This window comes from Poeciliopsis prolifica, unplaced genomic scaffold (assembly GCF_027474105.1).
Source record: "Poeciliopsis prolifica strain line A6 unplaced genomic scaffold, Auburn_PproV2 SCAFFOLD009, whole genome shotgun sequence".
Classification (NCBI taxonomy): domain Eukaryota; kingdom Metazoa; phylum Chordata; class Actinopteri; order Cyprinodontiformes; family Poeciliidae; genus Poeciliopsis; species Poeciliopsis prolifica.
In genome coordinates, this window is record NW_026562384.1 from 3756961 (window position 1) to 3782124 (window position 25164).

Below are 25164 nucleotides of genomic sequence, written 5' to 3' on the forward strand. Positions count from 1 at the left end.
CGTAATTTTCATCTGCTCCACTCTTGACTCCACACTGTTCCCATAAAAAAAGAATAAACCAAAATATTAAACAGAAGACCAACGCTTTGAGGCCATTTAAATGAGTAATTTTTCTGCATTTTTTCCTGGTTTATGAGATCAATTTGGCTAATTGGAAATATTAGAATTTATTAATATTAATATTAAAAGCCTGACCAGTCAACATGTTAGCAAAAACCTCTAACACGTTTGGTTTGGAGGGTTATACATGTATAGACTTACATGTATAAATCTCCATAGAACAGAATGGTAAAAATGTTTAATATTCTGATTTTGAGAAGTTATTTCTAAGCATTAATTTGATGTCATTGCTATGAACGAACAGCAAAAATATCAAAAGAGAACACAAGTGACAATGAAATAAGCAATCGGTTCATTTTTGCAGCAGAAACAATATTTAAGAATTTCTTGTTTCACAAATGAAGCAATTAGTCTGTTAAACAATCTTGTTTTAGATGTTTGTGTTAATTATTACATGTTTTGTAGGAGAATAAACTTCAAACTAGCATTTTGTCTTTTTAGCCACACAGTCACTGGGCAATACAGCACAAAGTCTGAAACTGTCCCTCTGACTTCACCACATCAAGAAAAAAATGAACTTGATGACAGAAAAATGTCCCTTGTGAGTTTCCATACACGCCACATTATTAGTGGCATCTTCAAAGAAAACTAGTTCATTGACAGATTCAAAGTTTATGGAGCTTCTCCTTGATGGAGACCGCGTGTTTCTCATCTTTTGAACATTCAGACCCCTAGATCTATTTTAAAGGGAATTGAAAACCTTTTCTGGCATGAAGACAGTAGGACAAAATGTGTCCATCTGTCCAAAAGCCAAAGGTCGCTGGGTTCCAGAAGTCAGTCTGGCCTTGGCAATTAAAATATTGAAACCTTGCATCATAAGTTCACAATATTATAGACGTTAGTTATTCACACATGAAGTTGCATTGACATGTAACAGACGAACCAAGGAGTTGTTACAATCCTGACATTCTCACTATTACACTGAAATCCATCTAATATAACATTTAAAAATGTTATTTTTTATGATCTAAGTGTTTTTTTTTTTGGCTCCCTCTTTTAAGGTTGTTAGAAGTATCTATTGTAGGATTATTGGTATGAACTCATTATTGTGAACATTATTGTTTTGACAATGGGAGCAAATGGTACAAACGTCGCCTTTTGAAACACAACGTGCCAAATTTATAGAAATACTGCATGACTCTTGGTGATCGGTACGGAGTAAGTGCTGGGAAGCTGGGAGTCTGCAGGCAAACTAAAAAGCATCAGTAATCGTTTTCTAATAAGCCTTTAGAATCGTGGGGAGAAGCCGGTCACGATAAATTTTGCTAGACAATGTCCCAGTACTTATCGCGATAAACGGCAATATTGTTGTTTTGATACCATTTTCAAGTAAAATGATCTTGAGCTTCTTTTGATTTATCATGCGATTATTTGATTTACTTTTTATTGTGACAGGCCTAAGTGGGAATGCCTTGACTAAATATATATGCCGGCTATGATGGCAGCTGGTCTTTGCAGATGAGCTGATATTATTCTGTCCAACAGAAACGCTCAACAACACACACAACGTTTGCAAATGGCCACTAAGGAACAGGCATCGACACAGGCAACGCGAGAGAAAGTTAAGAAAACGGCTCATAAACCAAATTACATTTTACATCCACCTGTCAGTTATTATAACATTTTTTGAATGCACGTTTTATTGCTCCGTTTCAATGCAACACCTGCGATCTGTGGAGAAAGTGAGACAGATCAGCACCCGACACAGTGGTCGGTGAAAACACTTGAAATGATCCGTTTCAAAGGTTATAAGTTTATAAACGTCTCATTTTTCTGAAAACGACAGCCGTATTGCTGATAAATATGGACAGCTGGTGTTTTTGCGAGCTGTAATTACTGGTTACAAATGTTTGGGGTTTTTTTTTTGTTTTGTTTTTTTATTGAAAGCAACAAAAAGCTGCTTTGTGGCTTCATCCTGGACCATAAACTATGATCCATGTTGCCCTATGCACCAGCTGCAGAGAGCATGAAGAACTTCATCACTTTACGTTTACCGCATATTTGTTGCCAACCTCCAGTGAAGATGCATAAAAAAGCCTCGAAATTAAACAGCTATAAAAACGAGCTTTAATGTGAGCACAATTTTTATCAGCGTCTTTTTTAACATAGTTACCAGAATTTATTATTTCCTGTTTTCACAAAATGTGAGCCTGATGTGAGGTCATTTTTCTCTACTCTTAGAATATTAAGGGAGGTAAAAAGAGAGAGCGATGTCTATTCTATCCTACAAAACAAATGTAGGCATGTGAACTGGGACCCTGCTGGCATGAATTAAAGGCTGAATATGCATATTAATCCTTTAATTATCTGCTGAGTGTGATGGCGGTTAAGCAAATCTATCACTGCTAAGACTCCAAGAGTCTTGCTGGGACTGCCAGGCATCATAAATCATTCGAAATACTAAGGCTGCTTAAATATAGATCAGAAACCTGCAAGCGGATGGGGTCTGTGGAGCGATCAGAAGAGCAGCCAGGACTCCGGGTCTTTTCGCGTGTGAAGACACTTTGACAAAAGAGGCTTCCGCGAAGCATTTTCAACAGGTTAAAAAAATCCTACAACTTTGATTTTTCTTCTCTGCTCCGACCAAATCAAATGCGGGACGCTTCGAAAGGTTTCCATCTGAGATTACGATACAGTAAAAAAAATCAAATAAAAATAAAGGTGAGTTTTTATCCAAGCGTCAATTAGAATGTTTTTTTTTCACACGCGTCTTCACCAACAAATACTGCATACGGTGTGCAGGCCCTCTGCTGCTCAGCTGCCATCTCTGCAGCGACGTTCGCCTCGTCAGGGCTGTGGGAGTTCCCGTCAGTACCGGCCGAGGTCACAGCAAGTCGGGAGAAGAAGAGAGCCAACTCAGATGGAGGACAGAGCGGTGACGAACCAACATAGGAACTGAAACATAGCCCGGGTGCTAAGACATGGAATAGCACTTTGGGGAATTCGCTTGGCTTCAACACGCATATTCACACAGACATACACAGGCACTATGTGGGGGCAGATATCCCTCCACAGAGCCAGCAGCTCATCTATTATTCATCCAAAGCTCTAATAGGCCTGGTATTAGTTAGCAGCGAGTTCTGAAGGGATGGCTGATCGAAACCGGCGCAAGCGGTCCCGTCTTCTGGTCGAGACGTATTTGTTCCTCAAAGTTTAGCAGAGCGCGGATGACGACACAATCAGCGCCATGCGCACGGAACAACAAACTTTGTGATCCATTGCCATTTTGATACAATGATTTTAATTAGCTGACATGGATGGCATTCAAGAGACAAATGCTTCCACAAATTATTTAGACAATCTTTCAGAGCCAAACGAGGCGCCGTGTCTCTCTCTCTCTCTCTCTCTCTCTCTACCAGTCATTGAAATTCTGCGGCGCGTTATTAGCTCACCTGGCTGATATCCATGCGCGCATCGCAGCTCAGCGGCTGCGCCGACATCAGTCCGTTCGAGCCAATCACGGTGGAGAGCAGACCCCGCTCATTAATCTTCTGAATGGTGGTGCCATCCACGAAGTAGACGACTCCTCTCTTATCCACGGCAATACCTAGGTGGGCGAGAGAGGAAGTCAGGAAATGAGAGGGGAGAAACGAGGAGAGAGAAAAAGACAAGAGAAACAAAACAAACGGGAGAAAGAGACTCGAAGAGGAGTGGAGGATAGTTGAGGAGGGCGAAGAGGGCTTCCAACTCGGTTAGTCATTCAGCTCGGCAAGCGGGTGTCTTATCAAAGGCACTGCACCACGGAAATGTAATTATATTTCCATTCCAGAGCCCACTAAAGGGATTAGAACAATGCAACGGGAGGAAGAAGTTATTTGTCACATTAGATGTGAGCGGGGTGCCGCAGTGAACTTTTGACATTTGATGCCTGTGCAAATGTGCATTTATAAACGGGCGCCGGCTCTTCAAACACGCACGCCACGTCTGCATGTGTGCACATGTTTACCTTTATTTGCACTCCCCTCGTGCAGGACACGCGGGCTTTGCAAGTGTGCGTTGCCATGGCGAGCTTACACTTGAACTCTCCTTGCAGGGGGAGGGGGGGGGGGGGGGGGCGGTGATGTGCGGAGAGCAAAGAAAAGAGGAAAAGAAGTAAATCCAGGTATTAAAGGTCAGGGTGGACCATGAATCATCTGTTATGGATGAGGAGTGACCTTCATTCCCGCCTCATCTCCATGCGGAGAATAGCCCTTCGACTCAAACGCCGCCGCAATAATATCCCGCGACTCAACCCTCACCTCCTCCACACCGCGAGCAGCCAATTCGCCGGGATTGCTTTCACTTAGCATCTGTGACAATAAGCCATATTTCAGTATTCCTTCCTCCCAACCTCCAGCTCAATCATTTACAAACACATTTTGTTTATGGCTCATCATTAGGCCGCGTCAGATTTATGCGTCAGATTTCTTTGTCTGGAGCATGCCTCGAAGGGCTTTATGGCGACAAAACCTATAAAAGAAAATCAATCAATGTAAATAAGAGTGCGGCCTGAAACCAAAAACAATTAAACGGCACAGGGAGGCATGATGGAAGGTTAAAAACAGATTCGTACGGAAAATCCATTAGCTGCTTAATTGAGCAATTATTTATTTGTTTTGCCTTCTTCCTGAATTAATTTGATGATTGGCCAAAAGTGTCGGCAAATTTATTTATTTATTTTTTTTGTCTGGTGACACATCCAGCAGACACTTAGCTCATTTATTGTGGTTCAATTAATGCATTCGTATTCAGAAAGCAGAGTCGAAAATAATGATAAAAAAAAAAGTTACGCGTTGTTTTATAGTTTTAAAAGTCAACTATTTTAAAGCTGATGTGAGATCAGCTAGATTTACCTCCAACCAATACGACAGGGGGAGTTTTAAAGGTATAGCCAGGAGGAAAAAGGGTAAGAAGAAAAATCGACAATCCAGAATGCAAAATTAATTTAGTCAAAAATGGATTTGGTGTTTTCCGTCACAGCTTTTCATTCGCTGACCTTGCAAAGCGATCAACTTCCTGGACAGGACCATAACGATGCTGTTGCTAACAGTGGCAGTTTCTCAAATGTGAGTCGGTCTTTTTAAGCCGAATTTAACTCCGCTTTTATAGCAGAGTTAAATGTTTACAGCCAGAAAGTAGAATTAGACCTTAGAGTCTAATTTTAATTCTGATTTAAAGGCTTATATTGATCAGGGCTATCTTTAGCTTGGACTACATGGTTTGCGTGAGTTCTGTTCAAGCAAGTGGTACCTGATGATCCAGTTCCAATTCTAGCACTGAGTGACACATAAAGTAAAATAAATAAATAAATAAATAAAAAATAAAAACAAGTTACCCTGAGAAAACCACTCACATCCCTTCAGTTCAATGATAGACGTCATTATGAAAAAAGTTTGCATTATTTCAAATGATTGAGGAACAGGGGAAATCTTGCTTTGTCACAGTTCGCATAAAAATCTGAAAAGTGTGGAATGCATTTTTATTGCAGCTCTGGATGTCCTGCAATGAGCTGAGTTTCCGTCCCCACGTCAACATGGCCTTAAAAGGGTTTAGTCCCGTATTTATCTCTGTCCACCTTACTTTTGACTGATAATAGTGACTCTCCACAGCATGATGTTGCCACCACCATGTCGCACACTAGGAATAATAGTTTCCGATTAAAGAAGGCTAAATGCAAAAGAATGCATCACTTTTCAGATTTCATCGCTAAAAATAAACAACAGAAAACCATCAGGAAACATTCCTTTGTTCTGTCTTATAAAATTAATATTAAATGAATGAACAATTTGTAGTTGAAGCACAATGAATTATGAAAAAGTTCAGGAAGAGGGAGCACTACTGCAATGGACTTGACAAGCGCAATCTCTGGAGGACATGGCGGTGCTGCTTCTTAACACGACACTGTTTGAAGTTCTGGGATTTGTAGTGAAAGTCCATCATCTAATGTCACATATTTACGTAAACTATGTATCCCTGACTCCGCAGGGATGAAATGTCAAAAATCTTTAGCATTTTCCCTGATAGTTTTCTGGCTGTAGCTGTATTTATTTATTAATTTTTTCCTTTTTGAGCCACAGAAAATCATTTTGGCGTATTTACGTCGAACCAGAAACAACAAGTCCTTTCTGCCCTCTGTTCCAGGTTCGAGCAAGTTTCTCATCCTTCCAGCTATAAAATGAAGTTTCTGCTCAGAAAGGTTTTCCTCAACAAGCACACCCATATGCGGACACACATCCGACGCGCGCACACACGCGCCGCCACCGCTGGATTCGCCAGCGTCCTCGCGCTTAGCAACCCTGGGCCGACCCCGCGAGTCATAAATTGTACAGGTGAAGTGGCACTGCAGACGGGAGGTGGGCAGGGGGGAGGGCCAGGGTCACTGTGTTTCCACCAGGGGCCAGGAGGTGAACTGCAGAGCTCTCCCTGCTGGCCCCTTCATCATTCCTCTGACACAGACAGATTACACCGCCCAAACAGCATCGCCTTGCACTCAAACAGCACCTTTCCTCTCCTTTGCTAGCTTCCCTCTGCTCTCCATCAAACCTAACTTGATCTTTTCCTGCTCTCTTTTTTTCCTAGTGGCCTCTTCCCTTTGCATTGTCTTTTTTTTTGTTGCTGCTGTTGTTGCTCGCCTGAATCTTCTGACTTCTAATCAAATCACTGACCTTCAACTCTCGGGTTACGTCTTTGCTCTGCTTTAATCTGTGGGCCTGCGTCTTTCTTTTTCCTCCTCCATGTTCTTCCTCTGCTCCTCTCAACCTCACTGCTACCCCCTCCTGTCACCTGCTATTATGCAGGAGGCGAGTCTGAACCCACACAACGCCCTGAGCCTTCTTAGCCCCTGAAAAACACAGTACTCCCCTCCCCAGGGAGGATGGCCATCCTCGTCTTCTATGCACTTCTTCTTTCACTTTCCCATACATCCCCGCTCCAGGAGCTCCGATCTAAAACCCGTCCCTGATCTTACAGCTCATAAATCCTGCACAAGGACATGACGAGGCAGACGGGTCTCTCTCTCAATACTGATTTCCCCTCCTCTCTCGCCCGCACTGTCCCTGAACGTCTTCTCGCCCACTTCCGTTGACTTCTTGCCTGAAATTCCCTTCATCCTCCTCTCCTACTCTTTGTTCCCCCACCCCCCTTTCTTTGTGACACTCTCGGTTTTGGCACGCCGTCTGTTTCCACCAAAAAGGGTTCTGACTGACTGCCAATCTCTTTAGAACAATAAATACAGGACCAGACTGACTTATTCATCGTCGCGCAGCCACAACAATGAAGAAAGATCACTATTATTGCTTTGCGTAGGGATTTACACCAGTTTTTGTGTCGCTTAAGAGTATTCCAGAATGTTTATCGAAAAGGCGGTAGATTAGTCCACATTCTCCTTGTCAGCGGCTGGATTTCCTGCCGCCGCGGATAAAGATGTGTGTTGCATTAGGGGAATTTACAGCCTCTCTATATATCCAAAGGATACTCAGAAGACATCAGAGGATTTACGGTTTCTCCCTGAGTGAACCAGACTCTCAGATGTTCATGTTTAGGCAGACATACAAGGAGCAGAGTAATTGAGACAAATCTGAGCTCCAGAGGGAGACGGACATTCGGCTCGATTCAGAGCGGGATCTTTAGCGGTGTTGGTGAGGTGACCTTGGAGGAACAGAGCAAAGTGAAAGAAGGAATGACACAGCATTATATTTAAGGAAGAAGTACAAACAGTGTGCGGGAAAAGGTGCTGATAAGACAAAGGCGTGATGGGGAGTTGGGTAAATGAACTATTGCAGGCCCATCCCTCTCTGTCAAAAGGGATCTCTTTGCTCCGTGTCCCTGTCAAAAGAATATCGGTCGTAATGACCCCCCTGTGGCACTGCAATCCAATCCAATCTGATTAATGCCTTAAAGAGGGCTCCCGGAGAACGTCTTGTTGTGTTGATTACAGATATTTGAAGAGAAGGAGCCACGAGGGATCTCCCGCGCACAGAGGTGAGGAAAGGTGGAAGGTAGGAAGCAGGACGAGGTGAAAGAAAGACTAATTACAACTCGGGCGGTGGATTTGCGTCTCACTTAGCAGCAGCAGTCGACAGCCCCGTGGCGCTCAGCAACATCCGAATGCGGTGAGCTGTGAGCTCTGACTGCTAACACCTGAAGATCAAGACTGCAGGAAGTCAGCTGTTTGATATTTGCTTTCACCTATCAAAGAGTGACACTAGTAGCTGCTGCTAGAGGTGTGAAGAAGACATGTCTAAACACGTCAACTTCCCCGAGACAGTGAGGACAGCCTCCCCAATAAACTTGCAAGATGTTGACGAATAATCGTCATCGGATTGCCATGATCATTTTGGACTCTTTAGGATATTTTTGAACACGTCTGTTTTAGAGTTGACTGACATCACCGTGTTTTTTTCTTTAAATCAACAATGGAGTTTGGATTTAAGGCCCGAAACCGGCCGAAATGATTGACTCGATGGTCAAGCTTTGGCTTCTGTGACGCGTTTAATAAGCATACGATACACACAACCCAGAGAGTGCGAACAGAGCTCCACCCTTCGCCACTCCTGTCAATCACTCATTTCCACTTGACTCACTCTGTGGTTTCAACAAGCGACAAGTTAGCGCTCAAAGACGTTTAACAAAACTCACACTATGGTTGTAGGAGCCTTTTATCTTTTTGTGTGTTTATCACCACCAGGGGGCGTATTTTAATTTGAGTTCTGAGCATGTCTCCAGTGGGATGTGGGTCATTGAAGGTCAAGTGTGATTCTGTTTAGGTGTAGCTAATGGGAAGGGGCAAAAGGCTTTCTACTGTGCTCGGTTTTGACTTATGTCAGATTTATGTGGTTCTAACTGAAAATGGCGAGACAATGGACATTCTACTGAAAATAAATTACTTTATGGTTATAAGTCAAAGTGAAGATCGGCATAACGAATCTTGATTTTAGGATTTCAGCCACCGCAATGGTCTAAAAACAAAAGCAGTAAATTCTAGGCCTGATCTATCCCTAACTAAAAATGCAACATTTCAGATTAGAGCCCTCCATCAGATCAATAAAAACATTTTAATGCAGAAAAGTGTTCTTAATTAAACCTGCTGTCGTACCGAATACGACAGCAGCGTATATTCCTGTTGAGGTCAGCGACATGCTGCTTTCAGCAGCAAAGATTTTATGATACGCTTGATCTCTGTTTGTTCCCGTTCTCCTCCTAACCATCCTGACAAATTCAATTTCACCTGGGTCAGGAAGATTAGGCCAGATGATTGAATCTTTGATGCAATTATATTCAAACACATCTAATAGATTTCGGAATGGACAAAGCAGAGACCAAATGTTAAAAATGAACTACACCACCGATGGTGGAAACACCTACTAAAATATGGAGTTTATAACAAATATATATATATATATACATATATATATATATATATAGCCCTCAAAAAAATTAAGAGACCACTTAAGTGATCAGTTTCTCTGATTTTACCTTTTATAGGTATATTATCAATTAACATTTTTCTTTTATTCTATGAATACTAACAACATGTCTTCGAAATTCCAAGCAAAAATGTAGTATTTATTTGCAGAAAATTAGAAATTGTTGTCACAATAACGTAAAACATGCGGTGCTTTCAGACCTCAAATAATGAACAAAAAACAAGTTCATGTTCATTTAGAAACAATGTCAGGTGGATTAACCATGAGGTTTTCGATGGCATTCAGCGTATATATGTTATCCAAATATCAGTTGGAATGGATAATATAAAATTCTTAGTATAAGAAAAAAATACATCAGAAAAACTAGGAAAAAAATCACACTATCATTTGTCCACCCAAATTGTGAAATTATCTATTGTATCATCCTATCACCAGAAAGGTTCAAACACATCAAGAAACAATTAGCATGACAACATGACGTATTCTGTCAGAACAAAACATAACAAAACTAGATAAAAAAAAAAAAACACAAAGACGACACCAAAAGAAAACAAGCATCACGACAAACACAAGTTTCAGCCTGGAAAAACTTCCCTTCGCCCACACAACAAACACACACCTAAGGTAAGTCATTCAGTCTCTCCTTTCATGACCCCGGGCCCACTGGGCGATAATGACACACGCTGACGTATTATTACAGCATCTAAATGATCCCAGCAGCTGCTGATTGTGGCTAACGGCCATTCAGCGCTAAAATACCACATGTGACTGACAGGTGAATGTAGACAGATGCTCTGTTTCACCTGCACAACTGACCGCGGAGAGCCACCCAGGCCATCAATAAAGCCAAACATGTTAGCTGGGGAGAGCCTGCAGGGCTCACCCCGCTGCTGCAGCCCGGTCGTAAGTGAGGCCGAACAACACGCCGTTTCAGTCTTCTCCTGCTCGCTGTGGTTTACCGTTCACTTTCATCACCTTGCTTCTGACAAACACTCAGCTACGTAAATGTGTGAATCTGAGAGAGGAAGACAGAGAGAGAGAGAGAGAAGAGAGAGAGAGAGAGAGAGAGAGAGAGAGAGAGAGAGACTGCGCTCACACATGTGGACTTGTGTGAACCCGGGGAGTCTACCGGTAGGCGCATGCAGGCATGCGTGCAACGAGACAACTTGGCGAACAGATAAGGCCCGGCAGTTAATCACATTGTGCACGTATGCAAATACGGAGCGGATAAATCAGAGCGGTTTTTCGCAGATGAGAAATTCTCACACCCACCCACGGGCGCGCATATATACCCGCAACCTTCCCCCCAGCCCCATCCACCCCCTTTTTTTTCTTTTCTTTTTTTGTGAAGACCGAGAGGACGCCCGTGGGCACGGAGGAAATAAACCTGCTCACTCAAGTCTGGGAGCGAAACATTGCCGCGCACCGCAACCAGACTCCGTTGTGCCGACAGAATGCCTGATTCGACACCTTCACTGAAAAAAAGACAAAAAAAAAAAAAAAAAAAAACAACCCCAACAAAAAAACAAAAAATAAATAAACATATAAATAATCCGGAGCAATAGGTTCGTGCTGCTGCAATCAATCACTCACTGATTGTGCAGCAGCTATTTGTCTGTGATCTACGACGTGCGGTTCTCCTCCCTCTTTCTCTGTGATAGATGTTTGGTGTCCGATCGTTTTTACTTTCACCTAATCAAACACTTATCCCCGACAAACGGGAAACAACACAAGTATGTACAGTGTTTCTGCCATGAGGAACACAAACGTGTACGTAGAAATAATTCATGCGTCCTGCAATTAATTATTCATTTAAGCCCCACAGAACAGACAGTGCATTTGTAATTAGGTCTGATTCAGACACTGTGGCTCATCTAATTACCAGGCAGTATAAGTTTGTTAACATATTAACCCCCATTAATTAATTATTGATAGCAGCGTTTCTTTCCTTTTTGGCTTCTATAGTTTCTTTCTACACATGTATGGCAAGGCAAGAAGAAAACAAGATTTCTGTAACAGTTGCATGCTAATTTCTAAGCGAATAGACTCTTTTTTCCCCCCACTTTTTTTTTTTTTTTTAGAAAATATGCGATTTGGCAGTAATTGCCATGTTTGATAGCGAAGAAAGATCCAAAGCAATCACAGAGGCGGCAGACAAACTCAATTATAGAACCTAGTGAAAAGCTTTGGGCTGGAAAGCTCTGTGAAAGGCAGAGAGGGCTTGGATCACTGCAGAGCGTCTACAGATTAGGTTGCGCTGTTTAGAACATCAAACAAACACATGGAGGTCTATCAAAAGAGGATTTTTTTCCCCTTCCCCCCCTGTTAACCAAACCTCATCACAATAACAAACCAGTGAGGTGCTCTAGCGGGGGGGAAAAAAAGAAGAGTAAATGGAATCAGATGGGATGGAACAATTTCAAGGCTTAGAAACGAGAATACAGGAAGGGGGGGATCCAACTGGATTTGTAATTAGGTGATGCTTCCACTCCTCCTACAGTTTCCAAAAGACATCCCAAATGTGAGGCGGCTCCCATATGTTCATCACTAATTTTTGGGTTTGGCTCGTGTCACCACGCTCTTTAGAACGAGAACTAAAAAAGAGAAAAACACACAGGGAGATGCAAGCGTGGCTGTACAGAGGCAGCCACTGCCGTTACTCTGATTTAGCTTTTGTGTTTAAAAAACATTAAGAAAAAACAGTAAAGATAAACTGGACCTGGGAAATTTTAAGCTTGATTTTTTTGCGCTAAGACAAAGCATCAGTTTTTCTGACTGTTCAATGTGACAACAATCACGACCAGTCAGCGCTAAACCCAATTCTGCGGATGCCAGTTGAAGATGATCCGAGTTAGCCGTTTTTCCAATCGCGAAAGTATTCAGAACCATAACCCAAAAAATCATTCAAGAAAAAAAAAATCCTTCGATCTGTCTGTGGTTATACTGAGGAATTGGAAGTAGGCCTGTGGTAATAGGATCTTAAATGGTAAACATATTTATACTGATACCAGCTTGCAGTTTTTAATATTACTGGGTAAAACTGATATTCCATCACCAGCAGTGTTTTAAGTCAAACAATGGAAGTCAAACCATTTCTCAGATTACAAGTTCCTTTCACCTATGTAACACATACAAATTTGTATGTGTGTGTGTGTGTGTGTGTGTGTGTTCAGGCATTAGACTCTTGTAAATGCAGTTTATTTCTCCACAAGCAGCAAAGCCTCCCTCCTCCTGTCAGTCGGCCAAGCTCCCACAGGAAGCCACAAGCCAAGCTGACAGCAGTGGCCATCCCAACCAGTTAAAGGAATACGCGTGTCACATTTACCATGATCACACCGACGCTGTCAGCCTGACATGCCTTTAACAAGGCACCCATAACTAACTGTCTGTCCCTTCACAGCGGGAAGCAGAGTAGGTCTAGAGACCTGCTTGCTGTCAATCAACAACAAGCATGTGCCAGAAAATGGACTTGCACAAATGTCGCACTTTGGACGCACAGACTCAGCCCCCTGGCCTGGAGCCTGCATCTGTTATTGACTCTGGGCTTCATTACACACACAGTCAGCTTCAGTAATCTCTCTGAAGCCTCTCTACACACTGAGACTACAAACAAAGCAGCCCTCAGTCTGTGCAGTGTTCTGCCCAACATGCTAGTTTAATTGCACATATTTAAAACCTGCCTCTACAAAAGCCAAGAAAAGTACTGAGCTGTTTCTAGCAGGCTATGAATGTTTTATCTCAAAACACAATCCTTAAACTCATTCTCTCCAGTTTGAATGACATCGATAGCCAAGATATGCTAAAATAGCACGAGCAGATTTACTGCTACCCCTAAAAAGACTATTAACTTTTACATCCATGTCATGTTTCAAACTGTTTTAAACCCGTAATTAGCATCAAAGCTGCCTTCCAGTGTCTCGGGCATTCAGCTTATTAAAAGGAAACAAGCATGCTGCTGCATTGTTTGGTATCGTCAAGAGCACAACACTGAACATTGATCAGAGGAAGCAAAGCCGACAGCTGCTTGAGGAGATCGGAAAGAAGACTGCGAAAGCTAAAGGCTACAAAGTGACGTCCAAGCAGCTTCGCGTTCCTGCATAAACAGCTGCTAACAACAGTAAAAAGTGTTTGGTTCTTAACATGCAGCCTGTCTCCCAAGTATAAGATATGGACCGAATAAAACCTGGCTTTCTCCCTTTTGGGTTTTGTTATGTGGCTGCCTTCCTGCATCTGGCATGGCGAGCCTTGAATATGTGGCGAGCACAACGGAGTCTCCAGACGATCTGGACGTTCTGTAGGGAAACATACAGGCCAGCGTCAGAAAGCCGACCACCGGTTAGCAGCGGTTGAGTTTCTGCTAATACTCAACAAAAACATGTAGTTAACGGAACTAAATGATTGTTGAGTCAAAGAAACCTCAAAATAGTCCTTTATAAGCCCAGGTCTTTGCTGTCACACAGGAAAATAAGTTGTTGAACATGATCATGTTATAGCAGGATAATTATACTGTACCAATGTGGTATTTTCATCCAGATGCTTGCAGTAGTATACTTTCATGCTGAATTGGCAGTGAGACTCGAAAGCACAGGATACCAGGTGTCAAGTGGTCCATAATTTATAAATTAGTAAGAGTTTCTCTGTGTTCATAATCTGATAAAATTAGATATTGGTTCTCCGTGTTTAGTAAGATTAGTGAGGTTTAAAACTAAATGTTGGTTCTCCATGTTTGATTCTATAAACTAAGTTTGTTCTAGATTTGTGAACTAACAGGAGTTTCTCCAGGTCTTGCTCCGATATTAAAAGTTTAATGGTAAACGTAGAACTAAGGTGATGAGTAGTTTCTCTACATAAACTGATATCTAGGAGGGTTTTTTTTCTGTATTCTAAGTTTGCTCTAATTCCTGTTATGGATTGAGTGAAGCTAAGTTTATAGACATTTCAGATAAAATTAGGTGCAGGATTTACATACCCTGATCAGCCTCGTTTGCTTTTGTTCAACACCAAGAAATTTTAACAGATGTATTTATTGGACCCTGAGTCACAACATGTTCAAACTGAACACATTTAAGGTGGAGAACCTAAAATCCATGACGCCTCTGGCAACGGTCCAGCTGGTCAACTGAGAAGGTCTCGAGATGGGACTGATTTTTATCTCCGCTCTGTTAAAGGTCCATATCAGAATCCACAACACGCAGCAGCATCAGCGCCTCTTTATGTCTTAGACCAGGCATGAAGTACTTGACCCGTAAGTTATCCTTCATTATGCATGCACGAAAAGCGCACTACTGCCATCATCTGGATGAAACAGACATGTTTATGCAAGATAATGGTCACATTTGTACAATGAAACAATCATGCTAATATCGTATGATTATTACAGTCATACAATTTATTGTTGTGTTTGTGCAATATAATTATCATCTTGTCACGTGATGGTTCTCAAAAGCTTGATGGCAATTTTGTACAAGTCTGATTAAAATTGACCGTCTGACAGACAGATGTGAGGATTGTAGTGTGGAGAAACTCATCTTCAAACCTACACTGAACTCCATTGAAAACCTCGTGGTTATTCCACCAAATACTGATGTTCTGAACTCCTTCTGAGTTGAAGCATCAGTGTTGTTATTTTTAAATGACCACATACTTGTTTTCTTTGCATCATCTGAGGTCTGAGAGCTCTGCATCTTTTTCCTGATTTGGACCGTTTCTCATTTTCTGCAAATTAATACGACATTTTTGCTTGGAAATTCAGAGACATGTCAGTAATTTGTAGAATAAAAGAACAATGTGCATTTTACTCAAGTGTATACCTAGAAAGAGTAAAATCGGAGAAACGAAATTTAAAGTGGTCTATATATATGAATTTTGGTCAAGAACAATTGTTATATTCAAGGCACAAAATAACCATGGAAACTGGACCACATCTACTTATGCACAATATTCCACAACAGGACACTGAATTAAGAAATGAGGTCATTTTTCCCCTTATAAATGTGAGATCATTGCCAACAAAAGGAATAAAATTGAGCAGCAGTTTGTTGCAGGAGCAGAAACGAGTCAGTTTATTCACCAGGACTCCTTTTTATTTTACACTTGCACTTCAGATGGCGGCCACCTGAGACCCAGAGGACCTTGCTGCTTACGCTGGTATCCTCACAGCCCACTTTCTGATGGGCTTCCCACCACGTCTCCTTCCCCCCGCGGTGAGAGGAGATGAAGCGTCTGGGCCCATCCTCCCCGTGCCAGTCACTCCACTCTTCCACTGATTACATTTCTGCGGTTCGAATCGTCCTTTCAGCGGCGGTCTATGTGCAGAGAAAATGGCCTCACTCTGGAGGAAAAGGCCAATAATGAGGGTCTCTCAGTCGGGAGCCACAGAGGGGCTTCTAATGTTTTATGTGCTGAAAACAACTGTATGCTTAAAGAGCTCAAGAGACGACCGGTTGGACTCTTTGCATCCGGAAGCGTTTGTGTCAGGCTAGCTTTCAGTGTAGACACAATCTCTATTATGCATTTTCAGTCGTAAAATCTATTTTAGAAACAACCAAATACAACAATTAGATCAACTTGTTACAGCGTCAACGGGCGAATAATGATGATACGCTGTGCTAACATCAGACTCCATCTGATATCCCAAACGCCAGAAAGATTGTTTATTTAACTGCTTGAGTTAATGAAACATAAAATAATGATTACGCTGCTCCAACAAAGCTGAAGTATAATGGACACCTAAATGTGTAATATTAACTATCATTTAAGTTTAATGGATTGTGATATTCAGACACTTTGGCTTGCAGAAACCTTGAAGCAGCAGGTTGAAGATGTTGCCATAAATAAGTCATAATAACTGCGGGATCCTCGCAGAACAAGGTGAAGAGAACGACTGACGACTAAAATTAAGCCTTTAAATCAGCTCAGAGCCGTACAACTTCAGCACTTTTACCTTTCACACCCGGCCCTCTTTTTGTGTAAGCAGATCTCGAGAGCGGAGAAAAAAAAAAAAAATGTTTGCCATTATTTTTTGACAGTACCTCTTAAATAGAGGTCGGCAACCTGAAATTAAATCTTCCACGAGGAGAGCGTCTCTGTAAAAGCTGCACTTTTGTCGCTGCGACCGTTTAGAGGTGGATGTGTTCTTTGGTCCAACGTGTGTGTGTGTGTGTGTGTTTTTTTTTTTATTAAGAAAAGCGGGAAGCAAAAGGTGGAAAAGAAGCGGCTATCAGCTGGTTCAGAAAACTGATTTACATTTGTCCTGCGATCCATAGATACCTCAGAATCAAAAGCAATCATTTATCTTTCTGGAAGCACAACGATGATAAAAAGGAATTGGTATCCTTCAGGATAAATCATTCTTAACTTGTTTTTTTTATTTTCACTTTAAAGAAGACAGCGCAGAAACATAATATAACATTGAAAACAAAAAAAAAACAATTCAGAATCTGCCAGATTCATGTAAGAACAAAGACAATCTGTAAATGTTTTAGCAAAGACGAGCCATAGGTCTCCAAAAAACCCAAAACAAGAACAAACAGAAATCATCTGGGTTGTAGCAGAGCAAGTCCAGATGTACCTGTGCTGTGTTTAAATTTTTTTTTGCTATTTATTAGAGTTTCTGGATTTTTCCGCCCCCAGCAGCTGTATTTTCTAAAAATCATTTTGGGAGAAACCGACTCCCCGGTAGAGCTTCACGGTGTGGCTGCTCAGTGATGCATGTCTGTCTCACAAACCACCGCCGCTCCTCTAATTATCATGGATGCTGCAGTGAGAAAACAAGCTGCAGCAGAAATAGCATGACCCAATGGCGTCTCTCTCTCTCTCTCTGCTTTGTATTACCATAAAAGTATGCTGCTGTTTGCCTTGCTGTGTGATTAATTCATGTGTGTATCATTAATGCAGGAATGTCCAGGGGCAAAGACAAAAGCTTGGTCAATGCGAAACAAAACAGAGACGCAGGCTGTTAAAAACTACACACAGATGAGAATGTGCACACATGAGCTGAATATTGGAGCTGAAAAAACAAAGTGTGGCTTATCTGGTGCCCTTGTTTTGTAAAGCGCTGCTCTGTTTAAGCCAACAGAAATTGTGATAGTTGACCCTCAGAGAGGGTCGGCAGCCACAGGGTGAGTTTAATATGCAGATGAGGTGTGGGACTGCATCGTGCTACAGGATTTAAACATGAAACACAGATTTATCTGACTCTCTCTTACCATTTCATCATCTCTCCTTTTCTCTATTTTTACCTTTATGATGTAGTAAATCATGTCGTTTTTAAAAATCCTTATAGTTTTTGGTTCCACTCGCTTTCTGACGCATTCCTTCAGTTCTTCTGTTCTCCATCTGTAATCTGTTCTCCTCCCTCCTCCATTTTGCCAGATGCAACAATCAGTCTGTAGAAAATGTGCTGTGAGCCAGAGGGAGAATAAGAATGGGACGGTTGTTTCAAAGTTAAAACAGAGAGCAGCTGCCATGAAAGAATCAATCCTGGGAGATCTGATCACCTCGCCATAGCAGCGGCTGAATACAGTTTGGGAAGCGGCAGATTTGTGGAAAAGTAATTGCAACTCTGCCTCCAAAGAATACTAACGCCGCTGAGTCATGCACAGGTTTGCAGTGTTTTTATGTCCGTCGGTCGTAGCTTGTTTCAGATGTCCTCTGTGCTAAGACGAGAAATTTTGAGTTGTTTGAATCACCTCCGGACATTTGTGAACTTCAGTGTGTGCAGTATATGGGAGCATATAAAATTAGCCACATACTGCTTTCAATTCTCCTTGGTGCACTAATGCCAGAAGTGCAAATAAAATTAAATTGCACAGCTATTCTCCTGTATGATACTTCTGAAACCATATTTTATTGTTGTTTTTTCCCATCATTGCTTTAAACAGCAACTTCACCACAATTCACAAATGCCTGGCTCATGTCAAATGCAAGACTATGCAAGGCATGCACACAAACAAGGCTAAATTATTTAGGTTGGGACATTTTTAACAATGCAAAATTGGTGGTGCAAAGGTGGTAGGTCACCAGAGAATGATGAGTAGGTACAGAGTCGACTGGAGGTTATGCAGACTGCTGGATCCACAAAGATTGACAATACTAGAATACAGAAATTACTATCAATCTATCAATGCTTCCATTGTTAAGGCTCACTGAGTTTTGTCATTAACATATTTCACTGGTAGTTTTACTTTTCATTTCAACAGCACTACCCACTTTCAGCTGGATTTTCAATAATAAGCTAGTTTGTGAGAAATTGACTTGTGGTGGATGAACAGTTCAAAGATTCCCTTCAAAGATTCAGAAAAGTCAAACACAGTTTCACCAGTAGACTCAGCTTCCATTCAAAAAGGTTCAGGTATGGACACTGACAATATTTAAATAAACTATAATAAGAATTTCACCCAAATTCAACACTGAATGATTAGTTTCAACAATTTCACCCGCTGAGTACAAATTTCCATCAGTTGTGCTTGAGGTGGAAAAACCTTAAAAACTTGGATTAGATTTCCCACTATGTTGTAAATACAACAAAAGTATTGTCCAAAAAGTTCAAAGAAGCAAACAGATATGAAATGACAGCTTTGGGCCTGATGGGTCTTGGTAATCCAGTTGGCAGCATAGTTGAGCAAGGTTAGGAGCAGGTCATTAAAAGAGAGCTCCACCGAGTCCCGAAGACTTTGCAACTGCAGTAGTCATCGAAAATGACATGATGGATTTAATTCAAAGAAACAAAGTTCAACTGGGTCGAGCCATTTAAACTGTTCTTGCTTGATTTGTTTATTGCAAACAGTGGCTGGTTCCTTTATTTCTATTGATCTGAGTAAAGACTTTCTGATCAATACAGGGATGCTTGATTTATCCACATAAAACTTTGATATCCTCCTACGCTTTTCATCTCTGTAAATAAAACCAGCAGCCAGAGAGTGGAGGCATTCATTCACCTAAGCTGCTTATACGACGTCAACCACCAGGCACAGTTTGGAGTCTAGCTTGCCTGGTGCAACGGTGGCAGCTGAGCAGCGATGTTGCAAGACATGTGAAACTTATTTACCCCTGACTGTGATTTCTTTGAGATCTTCTCCCGTTTTCAAACATATAAGTTGTTTAATATGCTACAAACTGTAACTGTTTAAAACCTCACAGCTTCATTCGGCAACGTCATCTTAACACCGACAACGAGCCTTGAGGCCATCGGCTGTGCGGGGAAGACAGAGACGGAAAGAGAGATTGAAAGAAAGCGCGAGAAAGGAGAAAAGAGAGGCGGAGAGACAGGCCGGCAGGGCAAAAGGGAGAAATGTGGTGGCAGTATGTCAGGTCCTGATAAGGGCATTAGCTTGCCCCCTGTGGGTCAGAGGAAGAGTGTGTACAGTCTCAGACACCCACACACCCACACACATAAAAGCACATTCCTCTCTCTGTGGATGTCAGCTTTTGGGTGTCTGGGACGAGTCAACACGCAGCAGATAAAACCTGCACAGGGCAACCACCAACAACTAATCCCTCCAGCACCAAACTCACTCGAATTCATCTGTCCAAACACATGAAACAGACACAAAAATATTAATGAACAAATGTATTCTGAAAAAAAAAAATAGAGAAGAAAAAAGAGGGACATGCTGTGAACAGAAAGAGTGTATAGAAGAGAGCCAAGGCTGGAGGGTTAGGGGGGCGGGGGGGTTCCTCTGAGACTGCAACCTCTTTCATGTCAGACATGGGATCCATCCTAAATGGAGCAAGGCCTTTTATTTACTAAGCTAATTGAGTGCAGAACACTGCATAGAGCCAACTCCAAACAATGCCCCAGATCTCCTATTCATAAGTGGTGTTTGAAGGACACGAGATAATCCCTGCCGTTTACATAACAGGGAGAATACAGACAAAGCGTTAGCAGCATAGCAATAAAACGACATGGCGTGGATTACCGTTAAGGCACGGCTTGTTTGATATAGCTTGTAAGTGTAAGTACGTAGACGAGGGATCACGGGGGGGGGCGGTCTGGTTGGAAGGACGGGCGGAAGCGAGGCGGGGTGAAAACCCAGTTTGAATGAGAGAAAATAAAAGGACGTTCCAATTCGGAGCGAGAGGAGTTCACAAGAGGACTCGAGACAAGATCAGTGGCAGGAAAAATCACAGAAGAACAGCTTCAAAAAAGAATCAGAGGGGTTTTTCTCTGTGAAGTCTACCACTCATTACCATTGGTAAGAGGGCGCGAGGAGGAGGTGGAGGGTGAGCTGTGGGAGACAGATGACAGGAAAACCGGGGGCTACAGGCAGAAGTCTAGAGCCTTTCTAAGCACTGGCGACTCTGAATGAAACGGCCACGGCAGAGTTTGTCCCCCGCAGTGACGAGGCGAGTATGAAACACCTTTTCAGGAGGGAACAGAGTTTTCTATTAGTGAAAGGCACAGATACAGGATGTTCAATGGTGCTGAGGTTTGCGCTCTCAAAATAATACTCCTGCAATCGTGTGTCAAATTAAAGCAGATAATAACTTCTACCTACTTCACCTGTCGTCTTTGTGTTTCTTTTCTATACTTGAATGAACCAGAGGGATTTACTGATTATTTTCTTTTCCTGACTATTTTATGCCATCATGACTTCTGTCTTGATGTGGCCTTAAACTTTGGAGAAAGCAATTTTTAAAAATGGTTCTGTAGGACATTATGCCACAAAAACCAGCAGCAGATGCACAAGAAGGAATATTAGCAGAACATGGTGTGGCACATTTTGAACTTTACAATTTTAGCTGTTTGTATAATCAAATTACAAATGCAATTTTCATTTTTCAATAAAATAACATAGAAAATAAATTTAGTTTCAAAGGTTGCTATCTGAAAAAAGTAAATAAAGTATCGTCTAAGAACAATCACACATTATGAGAAGGTATGGCTTCAGAAGGAACCGTGTTGCATTAATAGATGGCGATTAACATATAAAGTATACAGAAAAACTATGGTTACTCCAGACACTAATTAACAATGCCGCATGTAAACAACCTAAGGTTTGTGTACAACTAACATCAGCAGGAGTGTAACAGTTCATTTCCATCAAACCGTCACGGTAGGGCACATGCAATCAGATAAGAAATATATTAGCCACAAGCCATTGCTATTCTCATTCAGAAGACGAAACACACGCTACGTCAATGCTTTCTATTACATGTAACGACAGAAATGCACGACGACATCATCCAGAGCACTTCCCGTCACTCCAGAACTTGCTGTTTGTAATAAATGTAGAAGAAAGAAAAAAGTCCTGTTTTCTGAACAACATTAGCACTGAAGGAAGATTCACAGAACCAGTCATACTTTACAATGTCTGGCAGAGTTTTATAAGCTGTTAAAAAGGCCACCAGATGCTAAAAGAATAGCCTCATGTTTAATAGGTAATTTCACTTTTAGTTTTATTTGCGTTGTTTTTATGTTCTGAGCTGTAAACTGCATGTTTTGTCTGCATTGTTTCGCTTCATGCCATTTAATTAGATTAGACTAATGGAGCAGTCATTTGTTCTCTTTGCATTTTCGCTTGGGGAAGAGTTATTAATTTTTGATATATTTTTTTTCCCCTCCATAAAGTTTAGGCCAAAATGGTGTTTTGTGTTTTGACTATATAGATTGTGATGATGCTAAACAGCTCGTTCTGCTGCGGACTTCTGTCATTTATTGGACTGGAAGATAAAAGTCAAAAAACAACAGAGGAAACTTATGAGAGTCCATAACATTTACAATAAACCCAAAGTTATTTCCAGCAAAGTTTTTTTACGTTTATATGTCAAGTGGACAAACTTAGTGATAGTCGCAATGCTCCACTAATGAAAGTAAATCTTGTCGGCTTCACACAGTAATTCTGCCTAAGTGCCTCAATGTCAGACAATAAGTGAGGAACAACAAACAAAACATAAACAAGACATACTAAAGAAATATTGGATTTTTTTTTCCCCTGTTAACTTCCAATTATTGGTGGAAAATTTGCAGAGGATTTCTGAAATATTCAAGAGAAGCTAAAATAACCTGATTTGCCCAGCAAATAGCCAATCATGGAGCACCATTTATTTCCTTTGGTGCTAATTGGATGTACATCCAAGGACGCAAATAAGGAAGCAAAAGGTAAGACAGTTTCCCTAGAACATCATGACGATGGTATCTTTGCAACTAACACAATTCTGAAATTCTCATTATTTGGTCTATTTTTCAAAGCATATGAAGGCATATTTGGTGTTTGAAGTATTAAAATATGCAGTTTTAAGAGTCTCAGAGGGCTTCTCAAACACCGGCTCCATTATATGAAGATGCATGTTGGGTCAGGACGTAACATAGGGAAAAACTTGTAGAATGGACTATTTCTGACAACATCTAATATAACTATAACAATACTGAAAATGAAAAGCAACAGTGCAGCCGCTTTGAACTCCGGACATACGAGTTCATGTAATTTATCCAGTCATGAGTTCCTGAGGCCGTATCAAACACCAACTTCAAAATGCTTACCCAACAAGATTTAGGTTGAAAGGAGGGCAAAAAAAAAAAAGAGAGAGACACCAAAAGCCCTCTGACCCAGCGAAACTGGAATTCTTTTACCCTGTGACGCTCTTGTGAATGCTCTTCATGTATATAGCTTATCAGTTTGTTTAAGTGGAGAGATAAGAGCAAGTCAAACAGAGACGCAGACGGGAAACAGAAAGGACAGAATGCTGGAGTCGACTACTGTCAGCCAATTAAAAAGGTTGGGACAATTAGCCAGATGATATTGACACGCGGGGCTTAATGTCTGTAATATGTGCGTTAATTTAATGAGATCATCCAGTGCACTGAGTGGAAGGAATCAGAACTTATGCACACAGGAAAGTATTTTAATAGCAGACCTTTCACAAGTTACTACAAGTGCTTTTTCTTCTTCCACTGTAAGCCCAAAGAAGCCAGGCTTGATCTATTAGTAGGGCTATAATTATCAGGATTACATTTTCCTCGCTAAAAGAACGGGCTAAAAATGAACATGCTCTCACGGACAATTCTCTGAAATTCTGCAGACTACTCTGAATTAAAGGGGGGTAAAATCCATCTGGGCCGTGAAATGGTGGGGGAAAAAAAAAGAGTAGGTGACAGCTTCAGTTATGTGTAAATCTTATTTCTCCTGTTTTTTAGAAGGTTTTGGATGAGCTAAGGCCACGATTTGTCTGCTGTTAGGTCCTAACTGTTTGAGTGATGGAGTGGGAAATGACTTGAGCCCCCTCTGATAAAGCCTTCAGACCCCAACCACCAATAAAACAACAACATAAAAGCAGTAGAAAAGGATGATTAAAGTGTTTTTTTTTTTTTTTGGTCCAGGTTATTCCGGTTGAGCAACGCACAGTTATCAGAATCAACCTACACCAAGAGTTAAAACTGGCAAAATCCATCAAACTGTACCTTCTGTTTGATGATACGACATGATATATTTCTAGAGAAAATAAAGCCGTGCTGACCCTCCCACACATGTTGCTGAACATGGCTGATCAGCTGGGTAAAAGGAGATTCCGATCCTTTTTCTTAATTTGCCAGAAAACAAATTTAACCCTGTTGAAATGTTATTGGTTGCATGAAATGAAAGCTAAATGAAGCATCGCCGTTTTTAAGGTAAAGCTGGTCTAAAATTACAGCGGGGAAAACGATACAAACAACACGTTTACCATGCAGACTATCAGATATTTTTGTACATTTAGCTCAACTCTACGTACGAAATTCAAATAAAATGGTACGCTATTATTATAGCAGTAATAAGCAGCAGGAGTATTTTTATATCTTAATAGAAAGAAATTTGACTGTCACACAGTTTTGGTGTAAATTCCTCAGTCGTGTGAAACTGTGGTATTTTTACTCACAACACCATGAGAATCTTCTCTCAGTCAATTCCTAGCAGCAATATTTCCAGATCAGCTGTACATTTTTTATGCACAAGTGTGAAACAGTTATAACTTCAGACCTCTCCTGACTGAATTATGCCAATTATGAATGATGCTGCCAAACCCCCCACTGGCATAAAGGAAATTAACTGTTAATTGATCTGCTCCTCCAAAGCATATGAAAATCCCAGCAGGATGGACTCTAGACGTAGACAGAGTTGGCCTTGCTTTTGTTGTCTTACCTTTTTGCATTTCCTTTGATGTTTGACAGCGCAGTCTTCAATTGGAAACACAAACCAGTTGAACTTTTGCATGTTAGCATCTGCTGAAAACTATTGGGGTTTTCAGTGTGTCCCAAGTAGAGCAAAAATAACACATTTTATTTCACATTTCAGACAAATGTGAAATAAAATTTCATATTTTATTTCACAAACTGCACCATTGTTAGGAAAGAGACTTCTTTCAAGTGCAATGAATTCTGGGATTTCTTGTGTGTCGTCTGGTGTTTGTTGGGCTTTCCGAAATATTATGAAGCAGTATCTCAAAAGGACAAGTTGGAGTCTGTGTTTATTCGCACTCTGAACAGCGTCCACGGCCAAAACGTCAATGATCTTACGCACAATGCGAGGCAGACTACATCCACATGCTGAAATTATGACAGAGCCTCTCACCTTTTATTCTTCACGTGCTTCTTGCGTACGCCGTCTTCTCTCATGTCCGTCCTCGTCTCCGCATTCCTCTGACGGCTACGGGTGGCTTACAATTG

At 41.3% G+C, this 25164-nt stretch overlaps 1 protein-coding gene across 1 annotated transcript in view; it reads right to left on the reverse strand.

The window, feature by feature from the left end:
* The window catches only part of tenm1 (teneurin transmembrane protein 1), a 250841-nt gene that overhangs the window by 30806 nt on the left and 194871 nt on the right, over positions 1-25164 (reverse strand). Inside the window, exon 23 of the mRNA XM_055034529.1 lies at positions 3513-3667. Within this exon, the coding sequence (XP_054890504.1) occupies positions 3513-3667 (155 nt within the window). The remainder of the gene's footprint in view (positions 1-3512; positions 3668-25164) is intronic.